General features: G+C 44.6%; 1 protein-coding gene and 1 long non-coding RNA gene across 2 annotated transcripts in view; both read left to right on the top strand.

The window, feature by feature from the left end:
• The window catches only part of PRODH (proline dehydrogenase 1), a 60,806-nt gene extending 59,627 nt beyond the window's left edge, over positions 1 to 1,179 (top strand). Inside the window, exons 13-14 of the mRNA XM_085881007.1 lie at positions 178 to 266; positions 595 to 1,179. Of these exons, the coding sequence (XP_085737133.1) occupies positions 178 to 266; positions 595 to 833 (328 nt within the window). The 3' untranslated portion in view covers positions 834 to 1,179. The remainder of the gene's footprint in view (positions 1 to 177; positions 267 to 594) is intronic.
• A 6,289-nt stretch (positions 1,180 to 7,468) lies between these two features.
• Positions 7,469 to 13,618, top strand: LOC147026027 (uncharacterized). Its single transcript, XR_015058089.1, has 3 exons — positions 7,469 to 8,268; positions 12,156 to 12,254; positions 13,257 to 13,618. It is a non-coding gene; the product is annotated as an uncharacterized LOC147026027 (long non-coding RNA).

The following is a 13,618-nucleotide window of genomic DNA, read 5'->3' as shown; positions in this document are numbered from 1 at the left end:
CCTGATGAGGAGATTGCATGAACAGTGTTTGTGGTCAAACTGCCTTGCTGAGTTCTTTGTTCGATGCCCAACAAAATGGCTTCTTAATGATCATTTGAAAGATTGAATTGTAGAGAATATACTGCATGCCATTCCATGAGCTGGTCTTCAACAATGAAATGCATATTTTGCCTACAGGATGGCAGAACTGGGTTTGAGACCAGGTGATCGACAGGTGTATTTTGGGCAACTTCTGGGCATGTGTGACCACATCAGCTTTCCACTCGGTAAGGCCTAATTTGATCTCGACTTACTCGCTCTCATTCTCGCTTCTTCAATGCTAACCCATCATTATTATCCTCTTCTCTTGTCTCTTCCTCCATTACTGTCCCCCTTTCTCTTTCAACGTTTTTTTCATTTCTGGTCATGTGTTTTTAAAAATATTTTAATTACTATTGAAATTTACCTCGTTTTGATACAAAATGAAATTTGTTGGTATTCCTATCATAACTGCAAAAGTTAACTTTCACTCACTGAAGGATTATTGTAAACAATGTTATTGCATAAGTCAATAATTCCAGCTCTTACATTTGGTCCACCAACCCTAATCGACAGGCCAAGCCGGCTACCCAGTGTACAAGTACGTTCCGTACGGCCCTGTGCGGGAAGTTCTGCCATACCTGTCTCGCCGGGCACAAGAAAACAGGGGAATGATGCGAGGTGCGGACATTGAGCGGAAACTTCTCTGGGCGGAGTTGAAACGAAGAACTTTAGCGGGCACCCTGTTCTTCAAACCATTACCAACACCACCACAAGCACACAATCACCACCACCCAAATACAGTTACTCAATAGTTTTACCTTGCCAGTTACTCCAAATGTCAAAGTACTTGCACTGCCTCCCTCTCCCATGGTTGGTTCCTAAAATTCATGGACTTTATTCATTTTAAAAGCAGTGTCTGTGAACAAAGCCTTGTTAGGGCCGATGGTAAGCCTGTGTGAGCCCATTGCAGACACTATCTTGCCTCAGCCATTGATTTACTCGGTGGTCAAAAATATATTCTTGGTGTTAAACATTGTGATATTCTTGGTATTTATTGGGATTGTATAAGTATGGTTTAATGTGGTGTCCATGCCATGCTTATGAAGCAAGTCCTTGCTTTTATGATGTTGCTCAAAGCAATAAAATCCTTCCTCTGGTGTTAGCGTTCTACGACATCATCATGCTGAGAATTAGGCTAAGGTGTGTGTTGTGTTGGCCGAAGTTAGAAACCAAATTGTCATTAAATCGATATATTCAACATGAGATGTTAGGTGGATCCAATGGATTTTTCCTGGTTTTAACTCGGGTAGATTTCCCTCATGTCTCACCACAACCACACATAAACTTTTCTGAAATGTCATGTCCACAAGCGCCAATGATGCAGCCGATATGATGCTGCTTCCAAAGTTTACTTTGCAACGACTCATCTTCTGGTTCTGGGTTTGCAGCAACGGCAGGTTTCTCTCAAGGGTCTCTGCCGACTTACTCAAAGTTAAATTTCCAGTTATTATTTGTCCTGTTTTAACTGTTTATTTTCTCACCTACATGTTGCTGCATGCTCATAGTTCGGTTTTGTTGAAAAAATCGTGCTATTTTGCGAGTTTTCGTTGACCTTGTCTTAACGGGTTCCTTAAGGCCTCCCCATCCTTCCCCTCGAGGCGTACGATCGTTTTTATTTGTATTCTCTCCCTATTACCTTCAATTCCTATTTTCCTCACTTTCCCAAAGTCCCCCCAACCCTCCCATCAAAACACTCTGTTTCCTGTCTTAAATTTAAATGAAAAAAAAACTTACCATACCCACGAGTCCAATCGTACTTCTTCTTTTTCTTCTTCCTCCTGCCGACACACCATCTTTCTTCTACTTGAGCTGACCCTCTCTCACCAGTACCTTCACAATTTCTTCCTACAACCTTCCATTCCCAAATCTTACCTAATCTTCAAAAAATAAAAATTTCCCTTGTATCCTTTCTATCTATACACCTCCTGTAACCACGTGTCTCTCTTCCCTCTTCCTGGTAAATTTAATCAATCCATCGGCTTCACTCTGTGTTTACCGTTCCAAATTCACCATACACCTCCACAATTTTACTTCAACCTTCCCTTTTCCGAATGTTACGCAATCCTTATTTAAAATAAATAAATTAACTTTTTACGATACACCTCCCATAACCACGTGATTCGTTTCCACCCTTTGCGTTTACCGATCCAAATTCACCATTCATCTCACGATTTTTTTCCACAACCTTTTCATTACCTAATCTGATGAAAACTCTCAAAAAATAATAACAATAATAATAAAAACGATCTCTTATGCTTAATCTTCCTCTTTCACACGTGTGGTTCTCATTACTGTATCATAATTCACTAAGCTTCTATTTCAACAGACTACTCTCAATTTGACTTTTTCCCTCGTACCTTGCCTAAACAAGCTCAAATGAGCTAAGATCCTCGTCCTCTTAATGATGACATCATAAAAACGAATATGACGCTATTGTGATGTATCAGGTTTGCAATAAATTATCTGTGCTAATGCCTGGCTTGATTCCCCCAAACAAAATTCAAACAGCTTGCAGAGTTTCGGAGATAATGGTATAGGCGATTTCCATTAGTGGCGATATTATGACGTCAACTTTTTTTCTAGGAAAAATTTCCAAAATCGGAGATGGTTACTGCTGGCACGTGGGCTTTCTGCATATACATGGAAAGTTTCACGAAGATCCGATGAAAACTCTGGGTTGTGAAACAAAAAATAGGAATGACCATAAAAATTGACAAGTCTGAAGACGACGATGGTTCACGAACGGTATTTGACGATGTAGATTGTTTCAGAAGTCAAGGATAAGACGATGTGATAATGTTTGACCAAGTTATAAAAATGATCAACATGATGTGGTACGAGTGACAGGTTATTAGCTGCAAAATGTCGAAAACGTGGTTTCGTTCAACAACTTAAAAAATTTGACCTTTGCATAACCTTTAAAGGTCACAAAACAATTTTGTGGACATTAAAATAAGGAAACAGGATATGTTCTATAGCTTATTGGAGTTAGTTCGTCGAAGAAGGTCGAAAACCTGGTTCGATTCCCACAACTTTGAAAATTTGACCTTTGTGAACTTTAAAGGTCAAAGGTCAAGGATTATGACCTTTGGTGCAAAACTTCCCCTGGAACATTCCAGGAACAATATAACGTCATATAGGCTATATAGCATTTCGCACTCCTCGGATTATCCATACTTTGATGAAATCAGCGTAAAAACAAACTTGAAGGGGTCGCCACGGGCAAGGTGTTCGAGATAGAGCAAAATGGTTTCAAGACTTTAGGTGGGGAATGACCTCAAGATTATGCATAAAAAATATTGTCATCCAAGCTCTCAAAGTTTGGGCGGTCGTATGATTTTTATGTCAAAATTCGAAATTTTCTAAGTTCATGACCTTGTGACCTTGACCTTGGGATGAAAATGAAAAAAAAATCGAGCTCCGTGGGGCTATGCAGGTGCCATTGGGCTAACCAAATACCGAAACCCCAGCCAGATTGAACAAACCCCTCGGAGAAGATGGATTTTTATGTCAAAATTTGCAATTTTCTAAGTTCGTGACCTTGGAACCTTGACCTTGGGACGAAAATGAAAAATCGAGCTCCGTGGGGCTATGCAGGTGCCATTGGGCTAACCAAATACCAAAACCCCGTCAGATTCGACAAACTCCGGAGGAGAAGATGCAAATTGAAATCGGCTACCCCCTCACAACACATGTTTTTGGGCGTGGCTCCACCCGTAATGGGCGCACCATGCCCATTTTCAGGAAAACACAACTCGATCATGATATAAACCTCCCACCAAATTTTATCAGGATCAGATCAAAACCCACGGAGCTATGCTCGGGACAGACAGACAGACACACAACAATAACGAATATAGTGGTCACTTATTTTTTTCGTAAAAATATTTTTTTCGTGAACCAATATGACATCATAGTGATGTATCATATGTGCGGTAATTCATCTCTGCTAATGCCCTGTTCGATTCCAACAAACAGAATTCAAAAAGCTTGCCTAGTTTCGGAGATAATTTTTTTAGGAGATTTCCATTAGCGGAGATATTTTGACGTCATAACTTTTTTTTCTAGGAGGAATTTTCAAAATCGGAGATGGTTACTGTCTGCACAGGGTATTTTTACATATATGTGCCAACTTTCAGGAAGTTTTGATGAAAACTGTAGGCTGTGAAACAAAAAAAATCCGCAATAAGAAGATGAAGAACAACAACGTGAGTAAGACTTAGAGATCCTCCACGAGGATCTAAAAATCCAACTGGTACAGCGTTTCTTCTCTCCATTCTCGTAATTCACCTTTATTACATCCCTCAAAAAATGTCCTTAATCGCATGTCTGACCTAAAAAAATTAAAAACCCCAGTTTGCTATGAGTGTTCACTTTCCATCTACCATTCTTTTTGGATCCTCGTGGAGGATCTCGAAGTCTTACTCATGTTGTTGTTCTTGTAGACTTTTTTGTTTCACAGCCTGCAGTTTTCATCGAAACTTCCTGAAACTTGGCATATATATGTAAAAATACCCTGCGCAGACAGTAACCATCTCCGATTTTGAAAATTCCTCCTAGAAAAAGAGTTATGACGTCAAAATATCTCCGCTAATGGAAATCGCCAAAAAATTATCTCCGAAACAAGGCAAGCTTTTTGAATTCTGTTTGCGGGAATCGAACAGGGCATTAGCAGAGATGAATTACCGCACATATGATGCATCACTATGATGTCATATAAATTTTTATGACATCATTCCTATTTTTTGACATTTTTTGTTTCATAACCCAGAGTTTTCATCGGATCTTCGTCAAACTTGCCATGTATATACAGAAAGCCCACACGCAGGCAGTAACCATCTCCGATTTTGGAAATTCTTCCAAGAAAAGAAGGTGACGTCATAATATCGCCGCTAATGGAAATCGCCTATACCATTATCTCCGAAACTCGGCAAGCTGTTTAAATTTTGTTTGCGGGAATCAAGCCGGGCATTAGCACAGATAATTTATCGCAAACCTGATACATCACAATGACGTCATATTCGTTTTTATGATGTCATCATAAAGAGGACGAGGATCTTAGTTCAATCGAGCTTGTTTTCCAACTTCAGTGCCAACTCACCCTTCTCACCCCTTCCTCTCAAAGCAACCATCACACTCTTCTCCCTCCAAGCTTCCCTCTCACCTGACTCAAAAACTCCCCCCTCACCTTTCACCCTCATCAAAGGAGTTGCTCTCTTCATCAGACTATTCCTCACTCTCCATGCACTGCCCTCACTCCCCCACACCCCCAGGAATACCTCTGGCTACGGATTCCCCTCCACTCCCACCTCATGTTTATATGTGTACTGTACCGTCCACCAAACAGTGATGACTCCATCTACACCTCACTAGCCGAAAACATGGACCAACTTCTATCTTCTCATCTGAACTCTCTCTTCCCCATATGTGGCGACTTCAAGTGTAATCATGTCAGTTGGCTGGGTGTGGGTACCTCTCTCACCTGTCATGGCACTTCAGTAAAAGATTTCTGTGACTCATTGGGACTGACTCAATCGGTCAATTTCCTGACCCGGATCTCAACCAATGGTCTTCTATCTCTTCTGGATCTGATTTTGACAAATTTCCCTGAAAATATCTGCTGCTCTTCCTCCGCTCCAATCGGTTCTTCTGACCACATGCTTATCAAAGTGGACATCTCTCTAGCTGTTATCAGACAACCACCTCAGCGCCGTCAAGTCTGGCATTTCACTCAAGCCAACTGGCAGGGTATCCAAGCAGCCATCAAATTTCTAGACTGGTCTCCTATCGCTACTTTCTCCAACATCAACTCATCCTGGGAATTCTTTCAAAGAAACTTGCTCTCCCTGATGCACAGATTTATCCTCTCTTGTGTTCAGTTGTCCTTCCCTTCCTCCCACCCATGGTTCACTGAAGCTTGTGACGAGGCAGTTGTCCTGAAACAACTTGCCTTTCCCTCATGGAAAGCAAACCCAACTGATGGTAATCTCAGTTCCTTCCACAAAGCTCAGAACAAGTGTGTTTCTACCCTCAGGAGAGCCAGAAAACAACATCTTTCTAAACTCAAGTCTGAACTCTCAAACCTCTCTCCCTCCTCAAAATCCTGGTGGCATCTAATCAAATCTGTTTCTGGTGTATGTCCCCCCTCCATCCCCTCCCTTACCTCAAATGGCCACACTGCTGATGCCGTACGTGAAAAGGCTGAATACCTAAACTCGGTGTTTGCATAGAAATCTTGTGTCCAAAACCCATCACTTTCTGTACCCACCTTACCCAGTCGCACCCAACTGTCCTTCGACTCTGTCCTTTTCTCTTGAAAAGTGGAGAGTTTGCTGTCAAACCTAAACTCAGATTCTGCAACCAGTCCAGACGGCATCAGCCTACGTGCCCTAAAAACCTGCTCCTTTGCTCTTGCTCACCCTCTCTCTGTTCTACTCACCCTCTCATTTGCTCACGGTCATCTGCCATCTGCTTGGAAATCACCAAACATCACAAAAAGGTGCAAAACAGATCCCTGCAACTACAGACCAATCAGCCTTCTCCCAATCATCAGCAAGGTTATGGAATCCATCATCACTTCAAACATTATGTCTTTTTCTCCAATGTCTTGATTTCCAATCGCCTGGTGTTGGCGCAGTGGTTCGGACAGCGGCTTGGGACCCAAAAGGTCCTGAGTGTTGGCGCAGTGGTTAGGACAGCGGCTTGGGACCCAAAAGGTCCTGAGTTCAAGCCCCGTTCGGCCACTGAATTAATACACCAGGGGGTTGACTCAGCCTGTCATCCTTCCGAGGTTGGCGAAGTGAGTACCAGTGTACTGGGCCGGTGTATACCCCGGTTAGAATAGGTGTACCATATCCCTGTGTCGTAAGAGGTGACCAGGGTTGCATCAGGAAGGGCATCCAGCGTAAAACATGTGCCAAATCACGATGCGGATCATACGGATGATCCGCTGTGGCGACCCCTAACGGGAGCAGCCGAAGGAAGAAGAAGATATATATATATATATATATATATATATATATATATATATATATATATATATATATATATATATATATATATATATATATATATATATGTATCTTCTTCTTCTTCTTTCGGCTGACTCCCGTTAGGGGTCGCCACAGCGGATCAACCGTCTAATTCGTTTTGTTGTCTGCATAATGATTTGGCATAGGTTTTTACGCCGGATGCCCTTCTTGATGCAACCCTGGTCGCCTCTTACGACACACCTATTCAAACTGGGGCATATATATATATATATATATATATATATATATATATATATATATATATATATATATATATATATATATATATATATATATATATATATATATATATTGTTACGTCTGGGGGGGGGGTATGCATTCAAAGGGTAATTAGGATGTTTAATTCGGTATGCCATGCTGTTCGAGTTTACCAGGATCTCGATGTAATAAGTAGCAATTCAGTGGTGATAAGTTGTCCAGTAAATGTCCATTTCTTTAAGGGGGAAATGATAATTGTCACGTAATTAGATAGGGAGACGGGTTAGGGTAAGTGTGTATGCGTAAACCCTTTTAGTATTCCCTGTAGGCTTGCCGTGACGTAACAGGACAGTGCTGCGGATGGCTCCGCCCCGTGATCACGATTGGCGGAAGGTGACGGCAGAGGGCCAATAAAAGGGCTCGATTGGAAGCGACGCCTCGAGTATAAAAAGGTTCTGTTTCGGAGAAGAAGAAGAAGAAGAGGAGGAAGAAGAGTCATAAAAAAAGAAAGCGTTTGGTCGAGGCTGTTTGTCTCTGAGCGCGCTCTCTCGTTGCGCTGGTTCGTTCCTGGATTCGTCGTGTCTCGTGGCCTTGCTGTGCCTCACCTCGGTTGGCTCTGGAGTTCTGCTGGCTCGGAGTACGGGACCAAACGGCGGGCGGACCTGCCTCCCTCTCCTGCTCGCATCTTGGCGCCAGAACTGGCTCCCTGGCGGCTGTGAGCAGTCTTGGGCCTACACCAGGAGGTCGACACCACCAGGAACAGCACCACGGTGGCTGGTTGGAGCTCACAGGCCGGAAACCGCGGTTGTGCGCGGAAAAGCTGACGGAACCTCGGCACCACCGTGTCTCCTGCCCCTGACGAGCGTAACGCCAGCTCGTCCGGCACCAATCCAGTGACTTACGTCGACACCACGGGCAAGCCTGACCACAAGCTACTGTGTGTGTGTGTGTGTGTGTGTGTGTGTGTGTGTGTGTGTGTGTGTGTGTGTGTGTGTGTGTGTGTGTGTGTGTGTGTGTGTGTGTGTACCTGGCGCCATCCCGTCGAATCACCCAGATCCCTCCTCTTGCCGAGTCTTATTATTATTTCTGGTTGGAGAAATAAACATTATTAAGTCAGTGAAAAGCGACTCGTGCCACCTTCCTCATCCCGTTTGCTGTGGAGCGATTAAAACCGCCATGTTTGGGTTATAAAAAATAAACCGCCTCCATCGTTTCGGCTCATTCTACGTTGGCGGGACTGTTCAAGTCCCGTGGATGTCACAATATATATATATATATATATATATATATATATATATATATATATATATATATATATATATATATATATATATATATATATATATATATACACACCAGGGGGTTGACTCAGCCTGCCATCCTTCCGAGGTCGACGAAATGAGTACCAGTTGTACTGGGCCCGGTGTATGCCCCGGTTAGAATAGGTGTACCATATCCCTGTGTGTCGTAAGAGGCGACCAGGGTTGCGTCAGGAAGGGCATCCGGCATAAAAACCTATGCCAAATCATTATGCGAACAACAAAACGAATTTCCATACCGGATCGGTCGAGGCCCGGGTTACCAATGACTGCCACCGGTACCGGTGGTCAGCAGGGTACCAGTGGAAATTGTGCTACTGCTGGGCGAAGGAGGAGAAGGAGACGGGGAAGGCGAGTCCGGAGGCAGTGGGAGAGGGGGAAGGGTGGAAGTGTGGAGGTGAGAGTTGGAACTCTGAATGTTGGGACGATGACTGGCAAAGGGCGAGAGTTGGCTGATATGATGGAGAGAAGAAAGGTGGACATACTGTGTGTACAAGAGACCAAGTGGATGGGGAGTAAGGCAAGGAGCATTGGAGGTGGTTTCAAACTGTTCTACCATGGTGTGGATGGGAGGAGAAATGTTGTCGGGGTAATCTTGAAGGAAGATTATGTCAAGAGGGTGTTGGAGGTGAGGAGAGTGTCTGACCGAGTGATGAGTGTGAAGTTGGAAATTGAAGGGGTGATGATGAATGTCATCAGTGCATATGCCCCACATATGGGGTGTGAGATGGAGTATAAAGAAGATTTCTGGAGTGAGTTAGATGAAGTGGTGGAGAGTGTATCCAAGGATGAAAGAGTGGTGATTGGAGCAGATTTCAATGAGCATGTTTGGAAAGGGAATAAGGAGGTTGAGGAGGTGATGGGTAGGTACGGTCTCAACAAGAGAAATGTGGAAGGGCAAATGGTGGTAGAGTTTGCACAAAGAATGGAAATGGCAGTGGTAAATACGTATTTCAAGAAGAAGGAGGAACACAGGGTGACGTACAAGAGTGGAGGAAAGTGCACACAGGTGGATTACATCTTCAGCAGGAGATGCAATCTGAAAGAGATTAGTGACTGAAAGGTGGTGGCAGGGGAGAGTGTAGTTCGACAGCATCGATTGGTGGTCTGTAGGATGATTTTGGAGGTGAGGTTGAGGAAGAGAGTGAGGGCTGAACCAAGGACCAGATGGTGGAAGCTGAAGGAGGAAGACTGTTGCGTGGAATTTAGGGAGGAGGTGAGACAGGTGTTGGATGGTGGTAAAGATTGGTGGGATGATTGGGCAACTACAGCAGAAATGGTGAGGGAGATAGCTCGGAAGGTACTTGCTGTGACATCTGGACAGAGGAAGGAAGATGAGCAAACTTGGTGGTGGAACGAGGAAGTACAGGAAAGTACAAGGAAGAAGGGGTTGGTGAAAAAGAAGTGGGATAGTCAGAGAAATGAAGAAAGTAGGCAGGAGTACAAGGAGTGGCGGCGAAAGGCAAAGAGAGAGGTGGCAAAGGCCAAGAAAAAGGCATCTGACGAGCTGTATGAGAAGTTGGATACAAAAGAAGGGGAAAAGGATTTATACCGATTGGCAAGACAGAGGGACCGAACTGGGAAGGATGTGCTGCAGGTTTGGGTGATAAAGGACGTAAATGGGAATGTGCTGACGAGCGAGGAGAGTGTGTTGAGAAGGTGGATGGAGTACTTTGAGGAGGTGATGAATTAAGAAAATGAGAGAGAGAGAAGGTTGGAAGAGGTGGAGATAGTGAATCTGGAAGTGGGGTGGATCAGTAAGGATGAAGTGAGGACTGCTATGAAGAAGATGAAAAGTGGAAAGGCGGTTGGCCCAGATGATATACCCGTGGAGGCATGGAAGTGCTTCGGAGAGATGGCAGTGGGGTTGTTAACCAGATTGTTTAATAAAGTCTTGGAAAGTGAGAGGATGCCGGAGGAGTGGAGATTAAGTGTACTGGTTCCGATTTTCAAGAATAAGGGTGATGTGCAGAGCTGTGGAAATTACAGAGGGATAAAGTTGTTAAGCCACACCATGAAGTTGTGGGAAAGAGTAGTGGAAGCTTGGTTGAGAGGAGAGGTGACGATCTGTGAGCAGCAATATGGGTTTATGCCAGGAAAGAGCACCACTGATGCGATGTTTGCTTTGAGAATGTTGATGGAGAAGTATAGGGAAGGCCAGAAGGAGTTACATTGTGTGTGTGGATTTAGAGAGAGCTTATGATAGGGTGCCAAGAGACGAGTTGTGGCATTGTATGAGGAAGTCAGGAGTGATGGAGAAGTATGTGAGGATTGTGCAGGATATGTATGAGGACAGTGTGACAGCAGTGAGGTGTGCGGTAGGAATGACGGACCGGTTTAAGGTAATAGTGGAATTGCACCAACGATCGACTCTGAGCCCTCTCCTGTTTGCAATGGTGATGGACAGGTTGATGGACGAGATCAGACTGGAGTCTCCATGGACTATGATGTTCGCGGATGACATCATGATCTGTAGGGAGCAGGCTGAAGCGAGCCTCGAGAGGTGGAGGTATGCACTGGAGAGAAGGGGAATGGTAAATAAGTCAGTCGGAGTAAGACTGAGTACATGTGCGTAAATGAGAGGGAGGGTGGTGGTATGGTGCGGTTGCAAGGAGTTGAGGTGGAGAAGGTGGATGGGTTTAAATACTTGGGATCAACTGTCCAAAGTAACGGAGAGTGTGGGAGAGAAGTGAAAAAGAGAGTGCAGGCAGGATGGAGTGGGTGGAGAAGAGTTGCAGGAGTGATTTGTGACAGAAGGGTAGCTGCAAGAGTGAAGGGGAAAGTATATAAGACGGTAGTGAGACCAGCTATGTTGTATGGTTTGGAGGCATGGCGCTGACAAAAAGACAGGAAGTGGAGCTGGAGGTGGCAGAGTTAAAGATGCTGCGATTCTCGTTGGGAGTGATGAGGATGGACAGGATAAGGAATGAGAATATTAGAGGGACAGCACAGGTAGGACGGTTTGGAAACAAAGTGAGAGAGGCGAGATTGAGATGGTTTGGACATGTGCACAGGAGGGAAGCGGAGTATATCGGGAGAAGGATGCTGAAGATGGAGCCGCCAGGCAGGAGGAGAAGAGGAAGGCCAAAGAAGAGGTTCATGGATGCGGTGAGGGTGGACATGCAGGTGGTTGGAGTGCAGTGGAGGATAGAGCGAAATGGAGACGGTTGATCCGCTGTGGCGACCCCTAACGGGAGCAGCCGAAAGAAGAAGGTCTTGATTTCCGATCATCAATTTGGTTTCAGACCAGGTCATTCTACCCTGGACATGCTGCTTCTGCTCTCTCTCACAATGGATGGAGGTCCTTAATGCCGGACTTTAAATCAGAGCCATATCCCTTGACATTTTGTGTGATTTTGACATGGTCTGGCACCCTGCCCTGCTCAACAAACTCTCTTCCTATGGTATCCAAGGCCATCTCCACTCATGGCTCGCAGACTTCCTCTGCTGTTGCAGTCAATGTGTGGCCCTAAATGGAGTTCTCTCATCCCCTCTTCCTGGCCAGGCTGGAGTTCCTCAAGGCAGCGTTGATTGAAGCATGAGATTGAAGAGAATGTGGAAATTGGTTCCACAGGTGGGAACAAAGAGGAGCAAATAAATGGAGGTGAGTGTTGATGCTGGAGGTAAGTACCTTCATCAGAAGGGGGTTGATGGTGGACTGGACAGGACAAAGCATGAGCAGAAGGTGCAAGACCAGAAAGGAGGTGGTGGAAGATAGAGAGACCACAAGCCTGTCTGCGATGGTGAAGTGATAGGCCCATAGACCTTCAGCTCCATTGTAAGAGATTCCAATAATATTGAAGGCCTTTGTTTCCACAGTATCAAGCTGAGCAAGGTGTGAGGCAGAGGAGAGAGAGCAGTACTCCATCAAGGGATGGATGAAAGCCTCGCCGGTGGATAGGAGTTCAGGTATGCCAAGGAAGGACTTTGTACGATGGAGGATGACCAGTCAGTGGCTGGCTTTGCAGGCCAACTTTGAAATGTGGTTTGCCCAAGAAAAATCATCGCTAATAGTAACATCGAGGAGTTTGAATGACAACCTCCTCAAGAGAATTGTTTAAGGGGAACTCAAACGCAAATTTTGTTGTTTTTTTGAACACCAGTGAGAATCATCAATCACTGTCAATTTGAAGGGAAAATAATTTTGAATTTTTTTTGCCAAGTCCAAAGTGCCAGAAAAGCACTAAGGTGTCTTTATGATTTTCACCAGTGACGTCACACCTTGAACCCACCCACCTTGATCCAAAAGGTGGCTTACATCTAGAAACAGTCCATTTGGAGCTCGGATTCAGATACTGATTCCAACGTCATTAGCAACTCTGAATGTTCTCAGAATGTTGAAACTGATCAGTGGGGTTTTGAAGAAACTATTGGAGACAAAATTAGTGATGGAAACTCTTTCGGAGGAATTATGGAGCCACATCGTTTAGTGCCTTGTGCGAGCGATTCATTTGAAGATAGCAACAATTGAGGTGTTGGTGAAGATGAAAACGGTACGTTTTGTTCACGTGTTCACTACAGATTGGTACGTTTTGTTTTTCCATTAAATTGATGGTGTATAAGGGATTTTGTATCAATTTATAAATCAGTTGTACTGCTCCAGCAGAAGCACAACACAGCACGGACACTGCCCAGGCACACTCGGACACTGCAGACGAAACGGGTGACGAGTGCTTTGTCCCACCATCACAGGCTGACCAGGTATCTTGTATGTTACAGGATCGTCCCATTTCATACTTTCCCAGGATTCCATTTGTGTCCGTGTCCGTGCTCTACCGTGCCGTGTTCGTGGCATGTCGATGTCCTGCCCCAGTGGAGGGGGGAGTGGTGCTAGGGGGTGGGGGTGTGCAGTGGTTGTGGGTATTGTGAGACGATGGTGGAGGGGAGGGTAGTGTGGGGTGGTGGTGAGTATTGTTAGGTTGATGGGGGGATTGTGGAGTGGGATGGTGGTGGGTATTGTGGAGGTTG

The sequence above is a fragment of the Eptatretus burgeri genome, chromosome 5 (genome assembly GCF_056783735.1).
Source record: "Eptatretus burgeri isolate ZD-2024b chromosome 5, Ebu_testis_v1, whole genome shotgun sequence".
In the NCBI taxonomy this organism is placed as follows: domain Eukaryota; kingdom Metazoa; phylum Chordata; class Myxini; order Myxiniformes; family Myxinidae; genus Eptatretus; species Eptatretus burgeri.
Note: the sequence above shows the minus strand (reverse complement) of the source record. Positions and strands in the feature narration are given on the sequence as shown.